Below are 22,692 nucleotides of genomic sequence, written 5' to 3' on the forward strand. Positions count from 1 at the left end.
TTTCTCTAATATTAATATCACTGCCTTAACATCCCTTTGGTAAGTGTTCACATTTTTTTCTATCCTTTTACTTTTAATCTTTTTTTGCATCCTCACATTTTAAATATAATACTGGTAAACAGCACATCAAGTTTGTCTTTTAACAAAGCATTTAGTTCTTTTACATTTAATGTAATTATTGATACATTTGTGTTTAAATCTACCATTTTATGAAGTACTTTTTATTTCATCTCACCTTTTAACTTTCTTTTCGTTTGGATTATTTTATTGCATTTTTCACTCTGTGTTAACTTGGAGATATATAGTATTTACAATCCTCTTAATACCTGTCCTAAAGATTGCGACACATATCACTGTCTTATCAAAGTCTAATATTATTCAATAGATTTACCTTCTTCCCAGACCAGTTAAAGTCCTCAGAAAACCTTACCTCACTTTAAACCTTTTTAATTTATGTCATGCTTGTCAAGTATTTTATTAAATTATATGTATATTTAAATCCAAGATATTATTATTATTGCTTTATACTGTCAATATTATTTTATATTCTCCCTCCACCCACCATATTTACCACTATGTTATTCTTTCCTTCTCACATCTTCAACCTTCTGAGATTATTTCACATCTTTCTAAAAAATTTCCCTTACTAATTCCTTTAGCTAAAGTCTAGTAGTGATGAATTCCCTTAATTTTTGTTTGTCTGAAAATGTCATTTTGAAAGGATATTTTCATTAGATATATAATTCTAATAGTTTGGCAGTTATTTTCCATTAGCATTTTGAAAATAGCATTTCATTGTTTTCTGGCTTATTTTTATTAGGAGTCAGCTCTGGAAAACAGTTGGGTGGTTCTTCAAAAGAATAAACATAGAATTACCACTTGACCCAGCAATTCCACTCCTATGTATATATCCATATAATCAAAAACAGGAATCCAAACAGATACTTACACACCAATATTCAGAGTAACGCTGTTCATAATAGCCAAAAGATAAAAACAATCTATGTATCCAGCAAAAAAATAGATAAACAAAATATGGCATATACATATGATTAAACATTATTCAGTCATAAAAATAAAGTTCTGATATGCTACATGGATGAAACTTGAAAATATTATGAACAAATAAGCCAGTCACAAAAAGACTAATATAGTATAATTCTATTTATAGGAAATATCTATAATAGGCAAATTCATAAAGACAGAAAGTAGGAGAACAGAATGGAGTTATCGTTTAATGACAGTATGGAATTTTGGTTTGGGATGATGAAGAGTTCTGGAAATAGTGATGATAGTTGTACAACACTGTGAATGTACTTGATGACACTGAATTGTACACCTAAAAATGGTTAAAATGGTAAATTGTATGTTATATTTTACTACAATGGAAAACAAAAAGAATTCAGCTCTCAGACCAATTGTTGCGCCTTTGTGAATTAGTTTTTTTCTCCTGACTGCTCTAAAATTTTCTTGTTTTTGGCTTTCAGCATTTAAACTTTTTATTTGTTTTGCTGTAGAGGTCTGTTTTTGTTTACCTTCCCTATATTCTTAGGCACCTGGAAAGTGGGGTTTTATGTCTTTATTAACTTTGGAAAGTTCTCAGTCATTATCTCCTCAAATATTTCTTTTGTCCCACTTTTCCTCTCCTTGTCTTCTGAGACTCTCCAAGAAACTTAGACCTTCTCACTAGATTTTCTAAGTTCCTTATACTTTCTTACCTATTTCCCATCCTTTTCTCTCTAAGTTTTAGTTTGGATACTTTCTTCAATTTTGCTAATTTTTTCTTCAACTTTATCTAAGTTCTCCATGCTTCATTCTACATATTTTGTGATCTATATTCCACCTCACAAGTTCTCTCTATGATGTATCTGTCCATTGAGTTCTTAATTTGTTATATTTTTAATTCTAAAATTTCTACTTGTTTCTTTTTAAATTTTAACAACAAATTTTTCAATCTTTTATCTTCCTGAAAAATAGTAAGTATAATCTGATAAATAAAGTATGTCTGGTAACTGCATTATGTCTAAGTCCCATGTGTCTGTTTCTACGGTTTCCGTTGCTTTTATATATATATACATATATATGTATACATTGTCCATTTTGTCTTGCCTTTTCATGCAAAATTGTAGAAATAATTTAAGGCTAAAAAGCTATTATCTTCCTCAAGAGGGGATTTATAATAAAATACTTCAAGTTTATGGAAGTACCAGCAACCCAGGATCACCTTAAAACAGAGATAGATGATTTAAAGCTGGTGGTAATCCCTGAAAATGCTCATCTTCTCCTAGTTCTCTTTCTTCTAACTGTCAGAGTGCTAACCTTATTGGACAAAGAGTTCACCACAATCCCTGCTTGGTGGGCCCTGGATTCTCATCGCTGCACAGCTGCTTATTTTAGGCTTAAAAACCATGAGCCAGCCTCTTCATTTCTGTCCCTAGGGGAAAGCAGTCCCAATAGCTGAGCTATTTCCCTAGGTCTCCACCCTTCCCCAGATCCTGGCCTGCTAATTCTTATTTTGCTAACTTTGAGATGCCCTCATGCATTTTTTCAAACAGCTTTTTAAGTCATTCTAGAAGGAAAGTTGATTAAAATACTAGATGACAATCTAGACCCAAGTTTACTATTCTTTGAGAATTTCTGTTTACACAAAACTTAAGAAGAACTTCATGAGTAAAAGCATGACTGTTTTTAGAGGAATACATTATAGTTTTTGAATAAATCCTCCTCAAAAACTCAATGTAAATTTTTGTGAGCAGTGTGTTATAGAAGGAACATGTTGCCTGTCACCTACTATTAGTAGTAAATGAATTAGAGCTATCTGGCTCTCTGATCAACTGATTTACAAAAGAGAGAGTGAAGATGAAAATTTTCTAGAAAACCACTTAGGAAGACATTGCTTTTTCTTTTTATTATCTAATTAATTTTCCAGATAGTGATATTTTATTTCCTTCCAAATAGATGTGCTTCATTTTATTATTAGTCATGAGAAAACCCTGTGTGAAAAGCAAGACATAATGATTTTGAGAAAAGTTCTGGGCAACTTGCTAGTGAAACAAAATAGCCATTTGATTTCACCTTCTATATCAAGGGCCTATCAGGGCTCCACATCAGCAACCTATGGCCTACAGATCAGATCCAAGCCAAAGATTGTTTTGGTATAGCCTGCAAGCTAAGAACGGTTCTTATGTTTTAAAGGGTCACACCCATACATCAAAGAAACATATGTGATAAAGATCATATATTGTCTATCTAGCCCTTTACAGAACAAAAATGTGCTGATCTCTGCTTTTTATCATCTTGTCAAAGCCTGTAAAAGTTCTAAGAATTTTACCCTACTTGCAAGTTAACATGTTAACTTGCTATAGTTACATAGATGCTGGTAGAAGACATGAAACTTCAGGGTCAGAAACAAAGGACTTTATTACTGATGGCAATATCAGTCAACAGAATGTCAGCATTAGCACCAGTTCACTAAGACTCAGTTCCTACACGGCAATGTGAAGAGAGCCAGGTAACACATGCACAACAGTGGTTATAAGGTTGTAGTTAAGGGAACCTGAGCTTAGGGAATCTGAACCTTCTATAACGAACAGTGAGATCATAACTACTCTTTGCTTCCAGGGAAACATTATCTCAGTCTTCCAATACTGTTAGCTATACTTTCAAGAAAAGATAGTCTGGAACAAAAGAAGTCAATGTCTCTGCTTGCAAGACATACAGAAACATAACAGACACATGGAGAATTATCTCTCAATAAATATAAACTTGTATCTACAGCTACCACCTTTCAGCATGTTATGATAGCTAATTCACTCCAAAAATTGATCTGAGCCAAGAAAGTGTATTTTCAGTATTCTCTTAAAGAGTAGAGAAAAGAATATATAATATCTCATGACTATTTCTAAAGGCAGTTTAAAATCCTAACATTTAAAAAAATATTTTCACTTATATGTGGAATCTAAGGCACAAAAAGAACAAACGAATCAAAAACAGATTCACAAATATAGTGGACAAATATGATGGACAGAGGGGTGGGGGTGTTGGAGGACTGGAAGAACAGGGTAAAGGGTTAAAGAGGTACAAATTAGTAGTTGATAGTTGGTCACGGAGATGGGGAGCACGGCATAGGGAATGCAGTTACCATTAATATGTTGGTAGGTGGAGGGCCAGGGGAGGGTGGGAGCAATTAGGGGGATCGTTTTACAAACTATATAGATGTCTAATCAATGTACTGTATACTTGAAACTAATTAAAATAAATAAATGTATAAAAACATTATTTTCAGCTATTTTTAAATTTCTGCTATTTAGACGGGTCTAGGCAATTGATAACTTATTCTACATTCACCTTCTAACATCTTTACTGACTTTTACATTTTCTTTAGTGGAGGTACAACACTATACCATGCTTAATTCAACTTTTAATACTATACTGTAAGTGTTGTTTTTAAGTTATCCTAGAATTTAATGAGAAATACACATTTTAGAGAACTTTAAATATTTTAGAGACTTTTTTTCAATGATGACCTAACTGGTATTATAGTTTTATTTAATTTCTAGAAGTAGAGTCAGCTAAGCAGTTCTTTTAAAGCATTATAATTGGGTCAGTGTTTAAGTAAAAATTAAAACAATTAAAAATACTTTTTCATAAGATAAAGTTTTACAAGGCTATATACTAGCCTTTATTTATTGAAAATCATAAGCTTTGTAAAATTGGGACTCTTTTAGAAAATCTGGATCATCTTTGAACATCAGATATGGGATAGTTAGAATTCCCTCTGTCCAATGTAAAAGTATCTTAACCCCCCAAACAAAAAGCTTGAGGTCCAGTCTAAACTGGCTGGATGCTGCTATCATATAGGCCTGAGCTAAAGAACTCTGGAGAAAGTAAGATTAGTTTGAAGGACAATGTGGAATCTTATGTTTTCAACTAAGCCTTATCTGGTGGCTTTGAGTGCCTAGCCTACTGAGCAAAAAACTAATGGTTTGATGTTACACTAACTAATTTTACTCAGCAATTTCTAAACAGCTTTAAGACATACAAGAAACAAAAATATAAACTAAAAAAGTTTTGCATGATTAGTTCTCCACTACTTATAAGTGTTAGTATTTAGACTTATCCAGTCTCTTTACTTAATATCGGTGAAACAAGAAGTCACTTTAGCGGAGAAATAGTATGAGCTAGGTTCACATGGATTATTTTCATATATTCAAATACACATTTTTATGTCCTTCAGTGTTTTGATAATCTTTGTAAATCTATTATACTTCAACTTTTCTATTAAATTATCTATTACAGGTTTTCTATGGCAAATTTAGACTATGGAGAAAGGCCATATAAATCAATTTCATTCATTCATGACAAGCCAAAATTTAACCATGAATAAACTGTTATAAGAAATACTGGAACTTCTGACAAATTTTGATACAGATGGGAACCTGTCATTTGAAGGTAGGTAGGAGAAAAAGTATTCTCTACCTTCTTAGAGAACATACTTTAAGTCTAGTAATATAATGTTCTTTACTAATAGCACTTTCTCATCCATTGACTTTTAGGACAACTGAAGAAAAAAGGAGGTAGAATTTAAATGTTTAAACACATTTTTGTTTTGTTTTGATAGCCAAATTTCATTAGATTCATCGTATACTTCGAACTACAGCAGTTCCTTCTAGAATCTTCTCACAGACTTATTTGCAAAAAAAAAAAAGAGGCTGAGCTATATATATGAACTAAATTTAACTGTCTTTATAAATTTACAAAACAAATGGCAACATGAGAGTCTTCTAAGCAATCTGAAAGTTATATACAACACGAATATCATAAAGACTATTAAAACGTATGCACAAAAGTTATAAACAAAGTATAAAACTTAACAAGAAAATAGGCAAAATATTTGCAGCACATAATAGACAAAAAGTTAATTAATTTATAATGAGTATTAAAAGTCATCAAGAAAAATTCAATTACCCAATAGAAAATAGGCAAAGGGTATTAACAAGCAGTTAATGGGAAAATGGAATCATGATCAACTTCACTCACAATTAAATAAATGCAAACTAAAACAAATTATATTTTTCAGCCAGCAGAATGGTAAACATAAAATATTCTGATAATACACAGTGTTGGCAAATAGCAGTTAATAGAAATGCAAACTGATACAATATTTTGGAGGGCAATTTTAAAATATCTATCAGAATTTAAAATGCTCATCACTCTGAACTATAATTCCATAGCTTGGAATTTATCTAATGAATACATTCTCAAAAATTACAACATGTATGTTATAATGTATTTACTGATCCATCATTGGTAATAATAAAAACCTGGAGATGACCTAAATATACATCAATTAACCTGCCTGATTAAGTAAATTATTATATACCCAATTAAGTCGATATTATTTAGCATTGCGAAGAATCATATATGCTGTTAAACAAAGTGAAAAAATACCATATGCATTATGATCTATTTATGAAGGATACAAAAACTGTTAATTAGGCAGTCATTTAAGGCAGAACTTTAGGGAGAGGAATAGAGACTTTGTTTTTCACTTTATACCTTTTTGCCTGATCTAAAATTTTATTTTACCATATATATCAATGTATTATATATTTATATTCTACATCTATTATATTATATATTTGATATATATCACATATATTATCTCTATTTGTATTATTTTATAAATATATTAATATAGATTTGTATAATTATATATTAATATAAAATATATTATCTATATTATGTGTTATTAATATTACATAATTTGTAACATATAACATATATTCTATATATAGTATATAATATGTAATGTTTTCTGTATTATATTATATATTAATATATCTCATCTACATTGAAATACCTTTTTAACCCAAAGACTGGAGAAGAATGGATGTCTATCTTTTCTAGATTATTTAAAAATTATTTTATAACAAAATACAATACCATAGCTTACTAAATTTGTTTTCCTCTCTCATGACACTTTTAGCAAATATTTTAAGACATGGTAAAGAACTTTAAAAATAATACCATTCTTGATACAACCACCAGAAAACTGTCATCTATGGTTGTCACCTTCTACCATTTGTCATCATCTAACAAGGATGAAGAACATACTCTACGAACCAGCAATACCCTCCTAAATATATACCCGATAGGAATTTACATACATATTCTCTATGATCTGTAATGAAATGTTCACAGCAAACATGCTCAGAATAGCAAAAGAAAGAAAAAACTGGAAGCCACCAAAATATTTACCAACAGTAAAATGGCCACATCAATTGTGGTATATCAATACAAGGTAATACTATAATGTGAAAATAAATGCACTATGACACATAAAACAATATGGATCAACTGCACAAACATATTGTGAAAAGAAAAAAGACACAAAAGAAACATACAGTATAAATCCATTTATATTATGTTTAGGGGTATATATACAGACAGTAAAACCAAGGAAATGACTATCACAAACCGAGAGTGGGATAAAAGGGCTGTGAGCCGGAAGGGGCACTCTGGGGGCTTCTCAGGCCTGGCAAGGTTATGTTTCACGACCTAGATGCTGATCTGTACAGATATTTCAGAATGTACATATATGTTTTAAACACTTCCGTGTATGTCATGCATAATTAACACTACAAAAATAAAACAAATACCCAACACCATTCTGCTTCAAAACCATGGTTCCCAGAGACCAATATCCTATGATTCCAAAGGCTATCTTTATGCAAATTTCCAAGGAGTCATCCTTATGCTTGCAGGATGAATTCTAAGGTTAGGCATTTATAACACCAGAATAATATACAGAGAGACTGAATATGAAACTGTGTCCAAACCATCACAATAAAAACCAGTACCAATATTGAGAACAGATTCTATATTCCTAAATCAGATATAGACCATTCCTTTTCAAGAATATTATATTTCCTGATTAATTTACTTCATAAATTAATTTACTTCATAAAGAAGCATATGAATATACCCTTCCTATCATCATTGTTCATAAATTACAAATCCTCTTAAAGAAGCATATGAATATACCCTTCCTATCATCATTGTTCATATTCACCTAGCCTGCGCAGAAAGAATCTGAGAGCTGAACAAAAGAAGTACATGAAGCATGTCAAGAGGCTTAAAATCATCTACTTAAAAAAAAAAATCTCAACTCATGCTCCACATCCAAATCATATGGTGGTGGTGATGGAGAGGAGAAACAGAACCTTTGAATGGCTGTGGTACACACACACACACACACACACACCATTTTGAAAGGGGTGCGCCCCTTTAAATGATAGCTATGTGTTAATTTACACTTAATATTTTAGGTTCATTTTCTGTTCCATGTTCAACATAATTACCATTTTAAGGCTAATATTAGAATGTTTTATATCCCTTTAAAATGCAGGTTTCTATCCATTGGCAGGACTCATTATCATAGGGAATTCCAGAACCCCATGGGTTTTGACTATCCACGTGACTGCCCAGTAAAAGATTATATTTTTCAACCTGTTACACATAGCCAAGTGCCTACATTTTGACCAATGAGTGTGTGTGTGTGTGTGTATGTGTATGTGTGGTGTTAAGAAATTGTTTTTTTACACTCTCTAGTTCCCCCTTCCCACTGACTGGAAAATAGCAAGAAATGAAGCAACTGCTTCTGACCTGGAGATGAGAGTCTCCTGATGAGAATGGCAGAGCTGCTTGGCCAGCTTGAGAAGTATCATTTCTGGGCTGTTATCTGAGTAAAAGATAAATGTCTACCTTATTTTAACATTAATATTTGAGGATACTGTTAAAGTAGATTTTAACATAAAAGCCTAAATATTCAGTTAAATTATCTGAAAAAAAAGTTAAATCTTGCCTCATACCAAAGCAAAAATAAATGTCATAAGAATTAGAGGATTAAAAATAAAACCTTTAACTGAAACATATATACATATTAATTTTATATACATCATCTTGTGATGACAAAGGCCTCTCTAAGCATTATATCAAAGGTAAAAATAATGAAGAAAAAGATTGAGATACTTGATGGCAATACATGTTAAAAATAATTGAACTCCAACACTATGATGAACAAAACTACCATGAAACTGACAAAGTGAAGAAAACCAATTTAGTTTAAGTCTGTGATACATAAAAAAGCTAAAAATTTCTAAGTAAAAGACTTCAGAAAAATGGCAAAGAACATCATATTAATACTGATTCTTGGCTGCAAGTCATAGGAACCAACTCTGGTTAACAGAATAAATTACTGAAAGAATATAGGAAAGTTAAAAAAAGAACCAGATGCAAAAAGGACACGAGAAGTAGTTCCAGAGGGTGCTGGTAGCAGGAACTACTTAAAATTTTCCTCGAGTGTTACCACTGGAATAAATAGACAGTTTCCTGGAAACAGACTGAGGTGGAGGATGGCATATGAAGGTTTGCTGAGGAGTGCTCTCAGGACAGACATACACACCTATAAGGAAACGAGGAAGGCAAGAACTGGGCAGAGAGCAGACCCGCAATGAGAATGTAGCTGAAGCCTAGGGTGCTCTTTGGAGTATTCCTGAATGGAGGCAAAGGCCTTATATTGTCTCTTTAGCTAGTTGCTTTGGGCTGCCTGAGGCAAGGCAATTTTCTAGTGAGGTATGAGCAGCTATTAGTCCCAGCAACTGGACTTATTTTCTGACTTTATACCATTCAAAATTCAAAACTCTTAGGAAAGCCAGACTGGCACATTTGTTCATGTGCTCACAATTTGGCTGGGGTCAGGCAAGTCCTTCTATGTCTTTCCGCAACTGCGCAGACAGGTCATTCCCACACTCCACCAAAAAACACCAAAACAAACAAAAAAATCATTTGTATGCTATTACCAAAACAAGGCAGAATGGAAGCCAGACTTTCAGGATACAGCAAATGTTTGCTATAGCTATCAAAAAGCAATTCAGAAATAATGATATGTAAATGATTTATAAATGTTAAAAGGTTCACCCTCACTAGCAGTCAATAATCTGAAAATTAAACCATCTTTTGCTAATCAGATTGACAAAGATAAGGATCTTTCTTAAAATTTGTGAGAGGGGTGTAAGATAGGCATTCAAATACAATGCTGATAGAATAAACTGATATAACCTTTCTGAAAATAAATTTTACAACGTACGCCAAACATTTTAAAAATGCACATATCCTGCAATTTCACTTCTAGGAATTTATACTAAGGAAATAATAGATTATGAAGAAAGGTATATGCACAAAGATATTCAATGCAGTATTGCTTACTATAACTATAAAGGAAATAAATGAAACATTCAAAAATACGTGCTAGATTCAGTAAATTATGATAAATCCAAATGATGCAATATTATGCAGCCATTAGGAATCATGCAGTTTCAAAACATTTTTATATATACAGAAAGATGTTCATGTCATTGATATTTTAAAAATTACAAAACAATAAGTCATTTTGTATTATCATAAACCAAAAAGTAAATGTTATTTTAGGGTATGGTATAATAAGTACTACTTCCCTTTGATTTTTTTCCCTATGACTTATCTATTAAATGTGTATCACTTTTATAATTTGAAAAATAATATCGATATCAGATTCATCGCTCTTATAAAACCAAAATTTTGGTTTATAGTCTAGTAATTTTATGTCTTTAGAAATGGGTTGAAATAGAGGTGGATTTTTAGTTCGAATTTCTTAAAAAAAAAAAAAATTTTTTTTGACTCATCAGAAGAGTTGACACCCAGGGCCATATCTGAAGTCAGATATGGAAGCCCAGTTTAAAGTAAAAACAATTACTTCAATGGTAAAAATCTGTCTTTACTTTTATAATCATCAGTTGTTGTTTCTTTAACTATAATATTGAACCTAATAGTTTTGGCCCACATTTAAAAGAAGATTAAATTACTTGGAAAGGGTCCAGAGGAAAGTAATAAAAATAATTACATACTTAGAAACTGGGCTCTATAATGACATGTAAGAGGAAACCATTTAGGAAATAAAACCAAAAATAACCTTACATTTTATGGGTTACCATAACCTCTGAAGAATAAGACAAAAAGCAGAAACTTAAATTGTTAGAAGAATAATTTAGTTTAGCCATTGAGAAGAATGTCCTGTTCTTTGAGTATTTTTAACACGTCTGATACTATGGCTGTAAGAACTTGTAACCATTAGAATGTTACTAAAGGAAAACATGTTTTGTAAAGATATAATAATTACTCTATTTTTTAAAGTAGGGGCTTACTACATAATCCTTTAGGATTCCTTCCATGTTTATGATTTTTCGAATTTCAGTCATCTTAAACAATTATAAAAACATCTCAATTATATTTGTAATTTTTGAAAGTGAAAACATGAGTTAATCACGAAGGAACATAATAGAAGATTTAAAAAATAGATATTTTTCATTAATTGTGAAGAAAATACAGGTATGGAGTTTAGTTATTGGATACATTACAATATTTACTCCATAAATGAGGGGTAATTTAATTATTAAGGTATGTGTTTTGTAAGTGTTGGGGTGTATATGTTTTAAATCTCTATTTTTAATGCAGTACAGTGAATGCAGACAAAATATTCCTAAAGTCACTTTTTAGTATATAACATAATTTAGTATGTAATGGTTTTAATAACAAATCATTAGTTCTAAAGAGCCCGGTAGGAGGAAAAATGGATTTAAAGTGAATAAGAAAGAAATCCTCAGTCTAGGCTGTCGTTCTATCTTCCAAATAAGTGGCAGCAAAATAATGATATTAACAACTGTTTTAAAAGTTCAAAATTTGTAACCAAAGAAAAATAGCTTACGTGCTACTCAAAAAATCACTGAACTGTCTCTCAAAAAAAACAAAACAAAACAAAAAGCAAAATTCAAAGACTAAACAGGACAGTTGCAAAAAAAGATACAATTTTAAAGTTTTGTCTTAGCACTTTTTTAAATAAAATATTAAAAAATTTAAACACTTAATGATTATATACATTAGGGCTTACCATGTATCAGGTACTGTTCTAAGCACTTTACTGATAAGTAATTCATGTAATCCTCATAACTCTATGAGGTAGCTACCATTATCACTATTTTTCAAATGAGGAAACTGAGGCACAGAGGTCAGACTTGCTCAAGTTCACATGACCAGTAACTAATGAAGCCGAGATTCAAATCTAGGCAGTCTGGCTATGGAGACCATGATTTTACTATTTTGTAAAAAGTATTTACTTCATATATTAATATTTGATAACAATTTTGGAGTTTGCAAATGTTCACGGACTGCAGAATTAGAAGTATAAAAGTAAATCAGTGCAGATGGAAAATAACTTTTCCAATACAAAATGTGAGAGGAAGAGACTTCCTTGATTAGCTTTATAATATAAATTCATAGGTGGAAGTGGGAAATGAGAAAAGACAGAGATTACATTTATTTTAAATGCATTCATCATGAACTCATTGCTTGGATTAGCAAAACATAAGATTTAAATTCAATAAAACCTTGGGCTGTTTCTTTTAAAATATGATTTTAAATATTAGAGAAAAAGCACAATCAGATTTTGATTAATTCTATGACTGACTTTAAAATATTTATAATATTTTTAATTAAAGTAGAATGTGATTGGGACTTGGTAAGAAAACAAAATTATGACACAGCATAAGTTTTTCTCTCGTCAACCTTTTTTTTCCTTGATAAGATAATTACTTTACTTCTCAATGAAATACCATTGACCTAATCTGTATGCTAGTAAAAATAGGAAAACCATAACCAGGTAGAATATGAGCATAGAAAATCTAACTAAAATTCACTGTAAAAAAAAAAAAATGGAGCTGATTTTAAAGGCTCTACGTCGTTCTCACATGTTCCAATGCTACAGACACGAAAAGTTGTAGGTCTAACGTAATTTATATCTCCTTTGAACATTTGTGAAGTGAAAGGCTTGGAATAACCTAAGTCCCTTCTAGTTATAAAATTCTAAATATATTCAACACATAGTACTAAGAACATTGGAACCTATATTGTCAAAAGCTGACTTTTTGGAAAATGAGCAAAACGACTTAGGTACTTCATTATGGCACTGACAATGAGTCTATTCTCAAAGTTAGTCTCTGAATTGACACATGGTAAATCTAATAACCAAACGCTTGCTGAGTAAAAAGGAGACCTCTCCTGACAGTGTTTCAATTAGTTTCACTTGTCTATTTTGATAATACCTTCTGGAATCTTTGTTCTCTCTCCCATTACTCTCCCAGTATATAGGTTAATAAATATCACTAAGTTCAATATTCTATATTCACCTCTCATTTTTTTCCACCTCTTGGTTCAATTAACATAGCTAATCCTACTTTGAAAATGCCTTCATCTGGTCTTCTCAACCCTCAGGCCTCTCCTCCTTTTCTTTAGTCATTAAATGTTGGAATTACACAAGGCTGGGCTCTAGGCTTTCTTTTGAATTCTATACTTATGCTGTTCAATATGGTAGCCACTAGGCAATGGGGCTACTCTCCAATTTGCCCCCCACAAAATATCTAGAGAGACTTTTAATAAATGTAAATCTGATCATGTACCTATCTCCTTGGAAACCCATTAATGGTTTTATAGGGCTTTTAGTATAGACAGACTCATCTCATTACTCTTGCCCTTAAATCATTATTTGATCAAACTGGCTCCAAGCTTCTTAAGACAGCTTCTCATTCCATGAGGGCTTTTGCACACAATATTTCCTTTTTTTGAAACCCCTGTTAAGTTATAGTTTAATCTTAATCATCCTTCAGACTTCAGCTGAAAAAGTCATTTCCTCCCTAAGTCTAGTCCCTCTATTTTGCATTCTCATTGTACAACGTTCCTTTGTCCTGAACTTTTCACTTTGCACTTACACTATTTATTATCACTATATATTTGTTTCCTCCAACAAACATCTCAGACTGAGCTCTTGATTTTCCTCTCACCAAGGCTGCTTCATTCACCATCACATCTTCTAAGAAAACAGCAACGCCATTCTTTCATTTGCTCAAAAACTCATGGATTCTCTTTTATATTCCATTATCCACTAGCAAATTCTATTGCTGCCTCAGAATTCAATCACTTTCTCACCATTTTCCACTGCTACCCATCATGGTCAAAGCCACATCATCACTTCCTGAATTTTTGTGTTACTTCTTAACACCTCTCCTTGCTTCTTTCCTTGACCCCACCACTTACCCCTTGTATATTTAAAAGGCAGCTAGACTGGTCATTTAAATATACATCAAACCATGTCACTCCTCTACACAGACCCTGCAATAACTTGCCATCTGTTGGGGACAGAATGGTGTCCCTGCCCTCATACCCCCCATCCATATGTTGAAGCCCTAACCTATGTGACTGTATTGGAAATAGTGTCCTTAAGGTGATTAAGATTGAATAAGGTCATAAGCGTGGAGACCTGAATGGACAGAACTGGTGTCCTTATAAGAAAAAGAGACACTAGAATTCTCTTCACCATGTGAGGACACAAAGAGAAGATAGAGGTCTGCAAATCAGGAAGGGACCTCTCCTCATCAGAACCTGACCATGCTGGCACTCTGACTTTCTGGGCTCTAGAACTATAAAAAAATACATTTCTGTTGTTTAAGTCACCCAGTCTATGGAATTTTGTTATGGAAGCCCACTCAAAGTCAAAGTTCAATAGCCGAAGAGGTCCTACACATTTTGGTCTGCCATGCCCCCAACATGTAAATTCTCTGACCTGATTATCTTTAATTTTCTCATCCCTTAAGCAGCTTCAGCCACATTGGCCTACATGCAATTCTGTGAACATGTCAGACACACTCTCACTTTTGGGCTTTTGTTTTTCCTCTGCTTGCAATATTTTCCCAAACAGTTGTATCACTCATTTCCTCACTCAAATGTCAGCTTCTCAGTGAGGCTATTCTACAAAAAATTTTATCACCTCCATCTCACATATCCTATTCCTTTCCTTAGCATTCCAAGCATGCTCTATAATTCCATGTATGTTTTATACTCCCCTAGCTTGCTATGTATTTTATCTATTTATCTTGTTTATTGCCTCTCCCTCTCCTTCCCCTCCCCTCTCTCCCTAGACTGCAAACTCCATGAGAGAAGGGATTGTTTTGCTCACTGCTACATCCAGAGAACACAGAGCATCTCATAGTGGGTGCTTATGATTTGTTCAGTTCAATGAATGTTGAATTCCAACAGCCACCTAATTAGCGTTGGAGCTAAGAGGCACCACACAGATCAGCTACTAAGGCCGAAATCCCTTAGTAGAAATAGAACTGCTTAAAGAACCACCTGATTTTTCTGGCCACTTCTGGTTTTCTTAGTATTACTACAGCTCAAGAGGGGATTTAAAAACTGTGGCTACATGATCCAAGAGTGGTCCCTTCTTCTCTTCATCTTTGCAATAGAGATAATAAACTGAGATGAAAAGCTGGGCAGGACAAATAAGATCATGACAATTTTTTGAGACCTGGTTGTAGCTTTCTTCACAGTACTGTATTTCAAAACAGTTCTGCAAACTCTGGGGCTGCCTGATCTTATTTCCAGGGTTCAGCAAAGGATGTTTATCCATGTAAATACAATTTAAAAATACATAAATGTAAATACATTCATAAGAGGCAAGTGATAGAAGAAGCCATTCATTGTTATCTGTTTTCATGTAGGGCTGTGGGTAAAATTTAGGTTAAAAATGGATTTTGCTGCTAAGAAAGTTGCAGAATAATTGCTTCCCCCTACGTTTTACACTAATAGACTTGCAAAGGAGTACCTGTTTTAATGAAAACAGAGGAATTCTTCACAACCTAAACCATGCTGAAACTTCCCGGATTATTACTGCTCTCATTAGATCCATTTCAGAACTTCCTATCATTTTGGAAATGCCTATAGTTAAAAATCGTCCTGAAACAATAAGGTATCACAACTACGCTCCTTTCTCACCTTCAAACATCACAGCTTTTAAAATAAATGTGTCAATGGACGTGTAGACACACCCACTGCATCACGACTGGGATTAGTCTCTGGTTATGCAAATCTAACGCTGCCAGGCGGGTGAATTTACCGCCTCAAACGCGGCACAGAGGAAATCCTGGTTTCCCCTAGGCTCAGGCCTGTAATGGGTGCGGGGAGTCGCGGCGAGCAGGAGCTCGGAGCAGGCCTCACCGAGGGGCACACCTCGCCCGCAACTCCGGAAGCACCAGAAGGCCGGACAAGAAAGCCCCCGGGACCACCCGGAGGAGCCGGGCGCAGCAGGCGGCTACAGCACCGCCGCGGGTACCACGCGCCTGAGGGGAAGCGGCCCTGTCGCCTTGCAGCATCTCGCGAGATCTCGCCAGCTCAGCCCAAGTGTTGCGAGTCCAGAACTTAAAAAAAAAAAAAAGCCAGTGGCTGAAATCCCCCAGAGCCGCCGCTGTGGTGGCAACTGCCGCGGGAGCATCAACAATCGGCGCGCGCCGAAGCAGGTCCCGCGCGCCCAGTCGCCAGCCGTGCCGGGAGTCATCCGCAGACGCGGCTGCTGTGGCCTGAGTTGCCGGCCCAAAGACGCGCAGCTTCAGGGGCGGGGAGAGAGGGAGGCGGCTGGGGGCCTGCCCCTCATCACTGCAGAGCCGGGCGGGGGAAAGAGGTGGGGTGGGAGGAGGGCGACGGAAGAGGAGGTAGCGGCGCGGAGATCTTCCCGGCGACGGCGGTCAGGCGGCGCGTGGCCGCGCTCGCTCCCTTGTCCCGCTGCTCGCGCTGTCCGAGGCCGCGCGCAGACTGGCTGGACGCAATCCTTGCGCGGGCCGCTCGCGCGTAGGGTCGCCAAGGACCCCAGAGGGGCCGGGGCGCCTCGGAGCGTCCGCCGAGCGCCACCGCAGGACCACGGGTGGGCGGGCTGAGGGGCGGAGGAGCCTCGGGCCCCGCCTCCCGCGTGCTGCAGCAGGAGCCGCCACCGCCGTGGCCCCGCCGAGGCTTTAAACAGCCGGGCCCGCCCCGCTCCCGCTGCACTCGCGCGCTGACTCTGCTGCCGGCAGCGTTTGTGCCGGCCTGGGCTAGCGGCGGAGAGCGGGCGGCTGGGAGAGCGACTCTCTCCGCTGACGTTGCGGCTGCGGCCACTGCCGGCCAGGGGCGCGGAGGGCTTGCAGCCCGCTACGTCCGCCAGGCTCTCACGGTCTGTCGGGGGTCGGGCGGCGATGGAGCCGGGGCCTACGGCGCCCTCCTCCGGCTCCCCGAGGCTGGCCGGGGTCGGGGAAACGCCGCCAGCCGCCGCGCTGGCCGCCGCCGGGGTTGACCTGCCAGGCACGGCGGTGTCCTCGGTGCCGGAGGATGCTGCGTCCGCTAGCCAGGGCGGCGGCGGGGTCCGCGGTGAGGGCGCCGCGGCGGCAGGGGACGGGCTGGGCAGACCCCTGGGGCCCACCCCGAGCCAGAGCCGCTTCCAGGTGGATCTGGTTTCTGAGAACGCGGGGCGGGCTGCGGCTGCGGCGGCGGCGGCGGGTGTTGAGGCGGGGAGGAAGGAGACCCCCACGGATGGGAAAGCCAGCGGCGAAAGCGGGCCGGCGAAAGGCAGCGAGGAAGCCAAGGGCCGCTTCCGTGTGAACTTCGTGGACCCGGCTGCCTCCTCGTCGGCGGACGAGAGCCTGTCGGATGCGGCGGGGGTCGGAGGTGACGGGCCCAATGTGAGCTTCCAGAACGGCGGGGACACGGTGCTGAGCGAGGGCAGCAGCTTGCACTCGGGCGGCGGCGGCGGCAGTGGGCACCACCAACACTACTACTATGACACCCACACCAACACCTACTACCTGCGCACCTTCGGGCACAACACCATGGACGCCGTGCCCAGGATTGACCACTACCGACACACGGCAGCGCAGCTGGGCGAGAAGTTGCTCCGGCCCAGCCTAGCGGAGCTCCACGATGAGCTGGAAAAGGTGAGCTCTCCCAGCCCTCTCCCTGCGGCCCTCTCGCCAGCCCTCCCTCCTTCCCCAACCACTGGTCCGCGCTGACCGCGGCATGTGGCCGCCGGCTCTCCACGGGTGAGGTGGTTGGAATGGACATGCACGACCCGCTGGCATCTCTGGATTCAGCTGTCAAGAGTGGAATTGCAGAGGAATGTAACTTAATCTCTTAAAAGTTTGCAGCGGGTTAGGCTAGTTACGTGATACAGGAGAGGCTGCATTTAACAACCTTCCTCATCCAGTTATATATCTCATGTATGCTTTCTCACCCACGCTTAACATTTACCAATCCTTTGAATGACAGTCATGCTTGTGGGCCCCGGGAAGGGACCGTGCAGAAGTTTAGGTGAGTACTTCTCTCGGAGAGGGTAGCGAACACCTACCATCTGTGTCTTTTTTAAAGGTTGTAATATTTGACTTATGTACACCCATTAAGGGTCCCAAGAGTGGAGAACTTTAGTGTCGAAAGAAAATTTTTAACAGGGTGTGTTTGTGGTTTATGAATTATTAAAGCTTAATTCCTGCAATCTTGAATATACAAAGATCATAAATCTTGGGACTTGCTGTTACTGATAATGGCATAAATCCATCTTTTAATGTAAATCTTTTGGGTTTACAGAAATAGGCGGGTGGGGAGTGCAGAGTCTTGAGAGTGAGGAAAGAGGGAGGGAAAAATAGGAGAATTGTTTTTTTTTCTGTGGAGGAAGTCCAGAAAGTCTTTCTGGGGTCTTGCATAAGTAGTTATTATACTCTGTGAACAGAAAGCCAACCCTCTAAATTCTATTGATTTCTGTTTCTTTAGGTTACAAAATCGTTATTTTGTGATAACATAGATGCTTTTGAGATTCAGTTAATATTTAACTTTTTTATCAGTTAGGATTACTTGAAGTCTGCTTTTACAGTGTGTAATGACTACATGATGGAATTTTGTGAATGCAAAGAGTTGGTACCATACAGGTGGAAATAATCATAGCGAGGAAAAGTTTATGAAAGTATGTAATTTATTTTGGATATGATTAGTTTAACTCATACAGTCATTTTATACAAGACTGTACTTGTTTGTCCCAATGTTTGAATGTAACATTCATACAGTTTGAAATAATTACATAGGTCCTAACCCTTACAGCTTATTGATTGTTTAAAAGCTTGACATCATTTAGTTTTGGATAATACTACTCCTGTTATTCCATTGTGGTATTTTGTCATATCAGAAGAAAAACAATTTTTAAAACACTACTTTCATTCATAATTCTGTAGTTTCTCTCAAATCTATTATTCTTTTCAAAACTCAAAATCTTTGTAAAGTAGATATGTAGCTGGTAATTTTCCTTTTTTTAGAGAATATTTGTTATTGGAGCTATTACACGGATACATTTTATATTTATTTCAACAAAGCCAAGTAGTTTAGCAGTAAAGCACTCTATATTTACCTATGAGTTTTAGTAAGGCTTTTTAAATTGAAAGATATCATATTTCTTAAACTCGTATGCTTCCTAGGAAAGTTTTTGTTATTTTAAATTCAGTAACAAAAAACTTCAGGTTTTTTATTTTATTTTATTTTATTTTATTTTATTTTATTTTATTTTATTTTATTTGCTTGTTTGTTTTGGCATCTTCGGTTAGTTTACAGTGTCTAAAAAAGAGCACCGGTATTGTTAGCTCTATAGTAGTTGAAGTCACCCAACTTGTCAGTCTCAGCTTTCAGGGTTATTTTGAAGAGTAGGAAAAAAAATGCTCATAAAGGCCCATATTCAGTGCCTGGAAAATAATGGCTAAGGTAGTTATTTCGATCTTATATTGGCCCTTCAGAAAGTACCTAGTTAAACTCTAAGTACCTAGTTAATCTCTTCCTACATTGTTAAATGAATGTTTATAAAATGTTATGTTCAGAGTTTCATTTATGGGACAGGTAGTATAATGAGATCTTGGAAGCTTTTTATCCTCTACCACTTGGGTTCTTTATGGCCAAAAAAGGGTTATTAGGTTAACTAAGCATAGAACCTCACATTAAAGATAATTTTGTTTAGAATTTAGCAAATGAATTAAATATTTCATGTTATGGAGTACAATACAAATCTGGCTACATAGATATACCGCTGTTAAAGTAGAGCAGGAGAGGTGATAGCATGGGTTGGCCAGATCCCCCTAAGTTATTCCTCACCCTGTCTAGATTGATTTCTATCTCCTTAAAACCTCTTCTAATGCTTCTAGCCTTCAGTGAACCATAATATTTAGAATTTTATAACATTTAATTCCAGCACTTTGATTGTCATACAGTGTACTTTGGTCACTAAGTGCTCAAGTATCTACCATGGATCTTACTCTGTGCTAGCAATGAACTGTGGAAGAACAAAAGAAGTAAAAGACAAGCACTCCAGGAACTGTATTAACTTCCTTCTACTTGAATTCCTTTCATTGCCCGGCACTGTGACTTTATTTTCCCTAAAAATCCAACTGAAGGGGAATCGTTAAATGTCTACAGTACATCTTGCTGTATAATGTAGCCATTCTAAGGCCAAGAGTCATGAGTTTGCTGTTTATTATATATTTCATTGGTTAGAGTAGTTTCTTAGGTGTTGGATGCATGGCTGTGGCACTATGGGATGATTCCCCGATGAGCAAAACAGTCACTCAATTTAGACGTACATTCACCAAACAGTTATAGAAATAACGTAGTTACAAACTTTTTTTCTCCAATGCTATGCAAGGAAAGTATAGGATGCTAGTGAGGCTATAATAGGACCTAAATTTAATTGGGGTTGGGGAGGCCTTTATAAGAGGTGTGACATTGAAGCTACTGAAACCTGAAGACAACATTCCAGGTCAAAGGAACTGCATAAGTAAAGATAGTGAAGTGAGAGAATGGTATGCCCAAAGAATTACAAGGAGGCCAGTGTAAGATTTTACTACAAATGTAGTCTGAGGTGATTGCAGGATTTTGTGCGAGGTAGCAACATGATCTGTTTTGTTTTAATGTCGCTGGCAGCTGGGTGGAGAATGGATTGGCAGGCGCAAGAACGGAAGCAGGGAGACCCAAGCTATTACTGTAGTTTAGGTAACAGATACTAAGGGTTGGTGGTAGAATGAAGTGAATGTAAGTGGACTGGATGTGGGAGTGAAAGAGAAGCTGATTCCCAGGTTTTGGACTTGAGCAACTGAATAGATGGTGGTACTATTACCTGAGATGGGAAAGACTGGAGAAAGGATAGATTTGGAAGGGGAAAGAAAGAATACTGTTTGAGTAGCCTGTAAACTATCTTAGTCCAAGAGTTATTGTGGGGCGGGGTGGGGAGGGGGAGGGACAGAACACATTTTGTATGTATGTAAAACGTATACATATTAAAAAGTATAAAAATAGTGTGTGTGTATATATAGTGTCTTTAAGGAGAGTGGGTAGATAACAGAAAGAGGATCTGGGATTGGGCCTAGATCTGTAAAGGTCTGTTAGAGATTGAGGCGGCACTAGCAGAAGAAATACGAAGGAGCTGCTGGCCTGATGAGAAATAGCCAGGAGAGCAATATCAAGGAAGCTGAGAGAAGAGTTTTAAAGAAGGCAGAAACTCTTCAAAGGTGATGCCAAGAATTGATTTGTTTTTTAAGTACTAAAAAGAAAAATAAAACCAAAGTAGTGATTCCCATCCCTACAAAGAAATAAGTATTTAATAGACAACTTCAACATGTGTGATGGAAAGCATTATTATCAAATGTGGAAAAGTATAGTGGTAGTTCATAATAGCGCCTACAGGAATTTTAAAATAGTTTTAAAATCTAACATTACCTTTGCACAGTTGTCCTTAGGCTAAGGCTTGGGAGCCTTTTGCTGGTGGTATGTCAAGTCTTTGTATATGGCCTCTCTATTTTAGCCTTTTATTATTAATAAAAAGGGAGCGGTATAGGGAGCAACTATATCGTGTCCTTTATGTCTCACTGAGCTTGTTGGATTTTTTTTTTTTTTAATTTAATTCATAAGAACTAAGTCTTAAATGCATTTTGCTCATGATAAAGTTGGGCTTATAGCAGGTGAAGAAATTGCTTAATGCCACTGTCATAGAAAGTGGTACAGGTGGAATTCATACCCCGGTTTTTCTGACTCTATTGCCAGGACATAGTATCTCCTCTTTCTTATTACCTCTTACATCTCCCAGACCTGCGCTGAAAAGGCAGGGATGTTGAGGGGACACATTGGTGATTATCACCATCACCTCTCTACCATGATCTCCTGAGTGTGGAATGGTTACATAACAGAGAAACGAGGAGGAATTCTTGTGATGATGTATGCTATGACTGTCTCTTTTATTGAATCTGAACTTGTGTTTCATTCATGTTCATACAGAGAATAGTTTTGTTCATTAGCTGTATCAGGATGGGCAGTTCCCCCCACTTAACAAAGACTTCCAGTTAAAACATTAAATAAGTATCTTATTTCCTCTAACTCCTGTAGCTGCTTCTCCTAATGGACTGTGTTGATTCTTGGACAAGAAATTCCATACTACTAATCACTAAAGTGCATAGCTTGAGTCCTTAATGGTCATCCTGGAGGGACAAGAATGAGTCACATCCCTGGGGTTAGAAAGTAGAGTAGTTCCAGGATTGAGTAAAGGTGGGACCCTGATAAAAAATATTTGCATGTGGCAAAGTCAAACTTGGACTATTTCACAATTTTGTCAGAGGGTCCAACATGCTATACCCATGCCGCCAGAGCTGGAGTCCAGTTTATCGGTAATACTGGATGCATTCCATAAGTATATACCAACTGACTGCCTGGGTAGAAGGAAAGAGA

General features: G+C 36.9%; 1 protein-coding gene across 1 annotated transcript in view; it reads left to right on the top strand.

Annotated features, from left to right (window-relative positions):
• The first annotated feature begins 16,962 nt into the window (after positions 1-16,962).
• Positions 16,963-22,692, top strand: part of SLC12A2 (solute carrier family 12 member 2) — an 87,520-nt gene continuing 81,790 nt past the window's right edge. Inside the window, exon 1 of the mRNA XM_039848603.1 lies at positions 16,963-17,885. Within this exon, the coding sequence (XP_039704537.1) occupies positions 17,151-17,885 (735 nt within the window). The 5' untranslated portion in view covers positions 16,963-17,150. The remainder of the gene's footprint in view (positions 17,886-22,692) is intronic.

Source organism: Pteropus medius, unplaced genomic scaffold (assembly GCF_902729225.1).
Source record: "Pteropus medius unplaced genomic scaffold, Ma_sr-lr_union100, whole genome shotgun sequence".
Taxonomy (NCBI): domain Eukaryota; kingdom Metazoa; phylum Chordata; class Mammalia; order Chiroptera; family Pteropodidae; genus Pteropus; species Pteropus medius.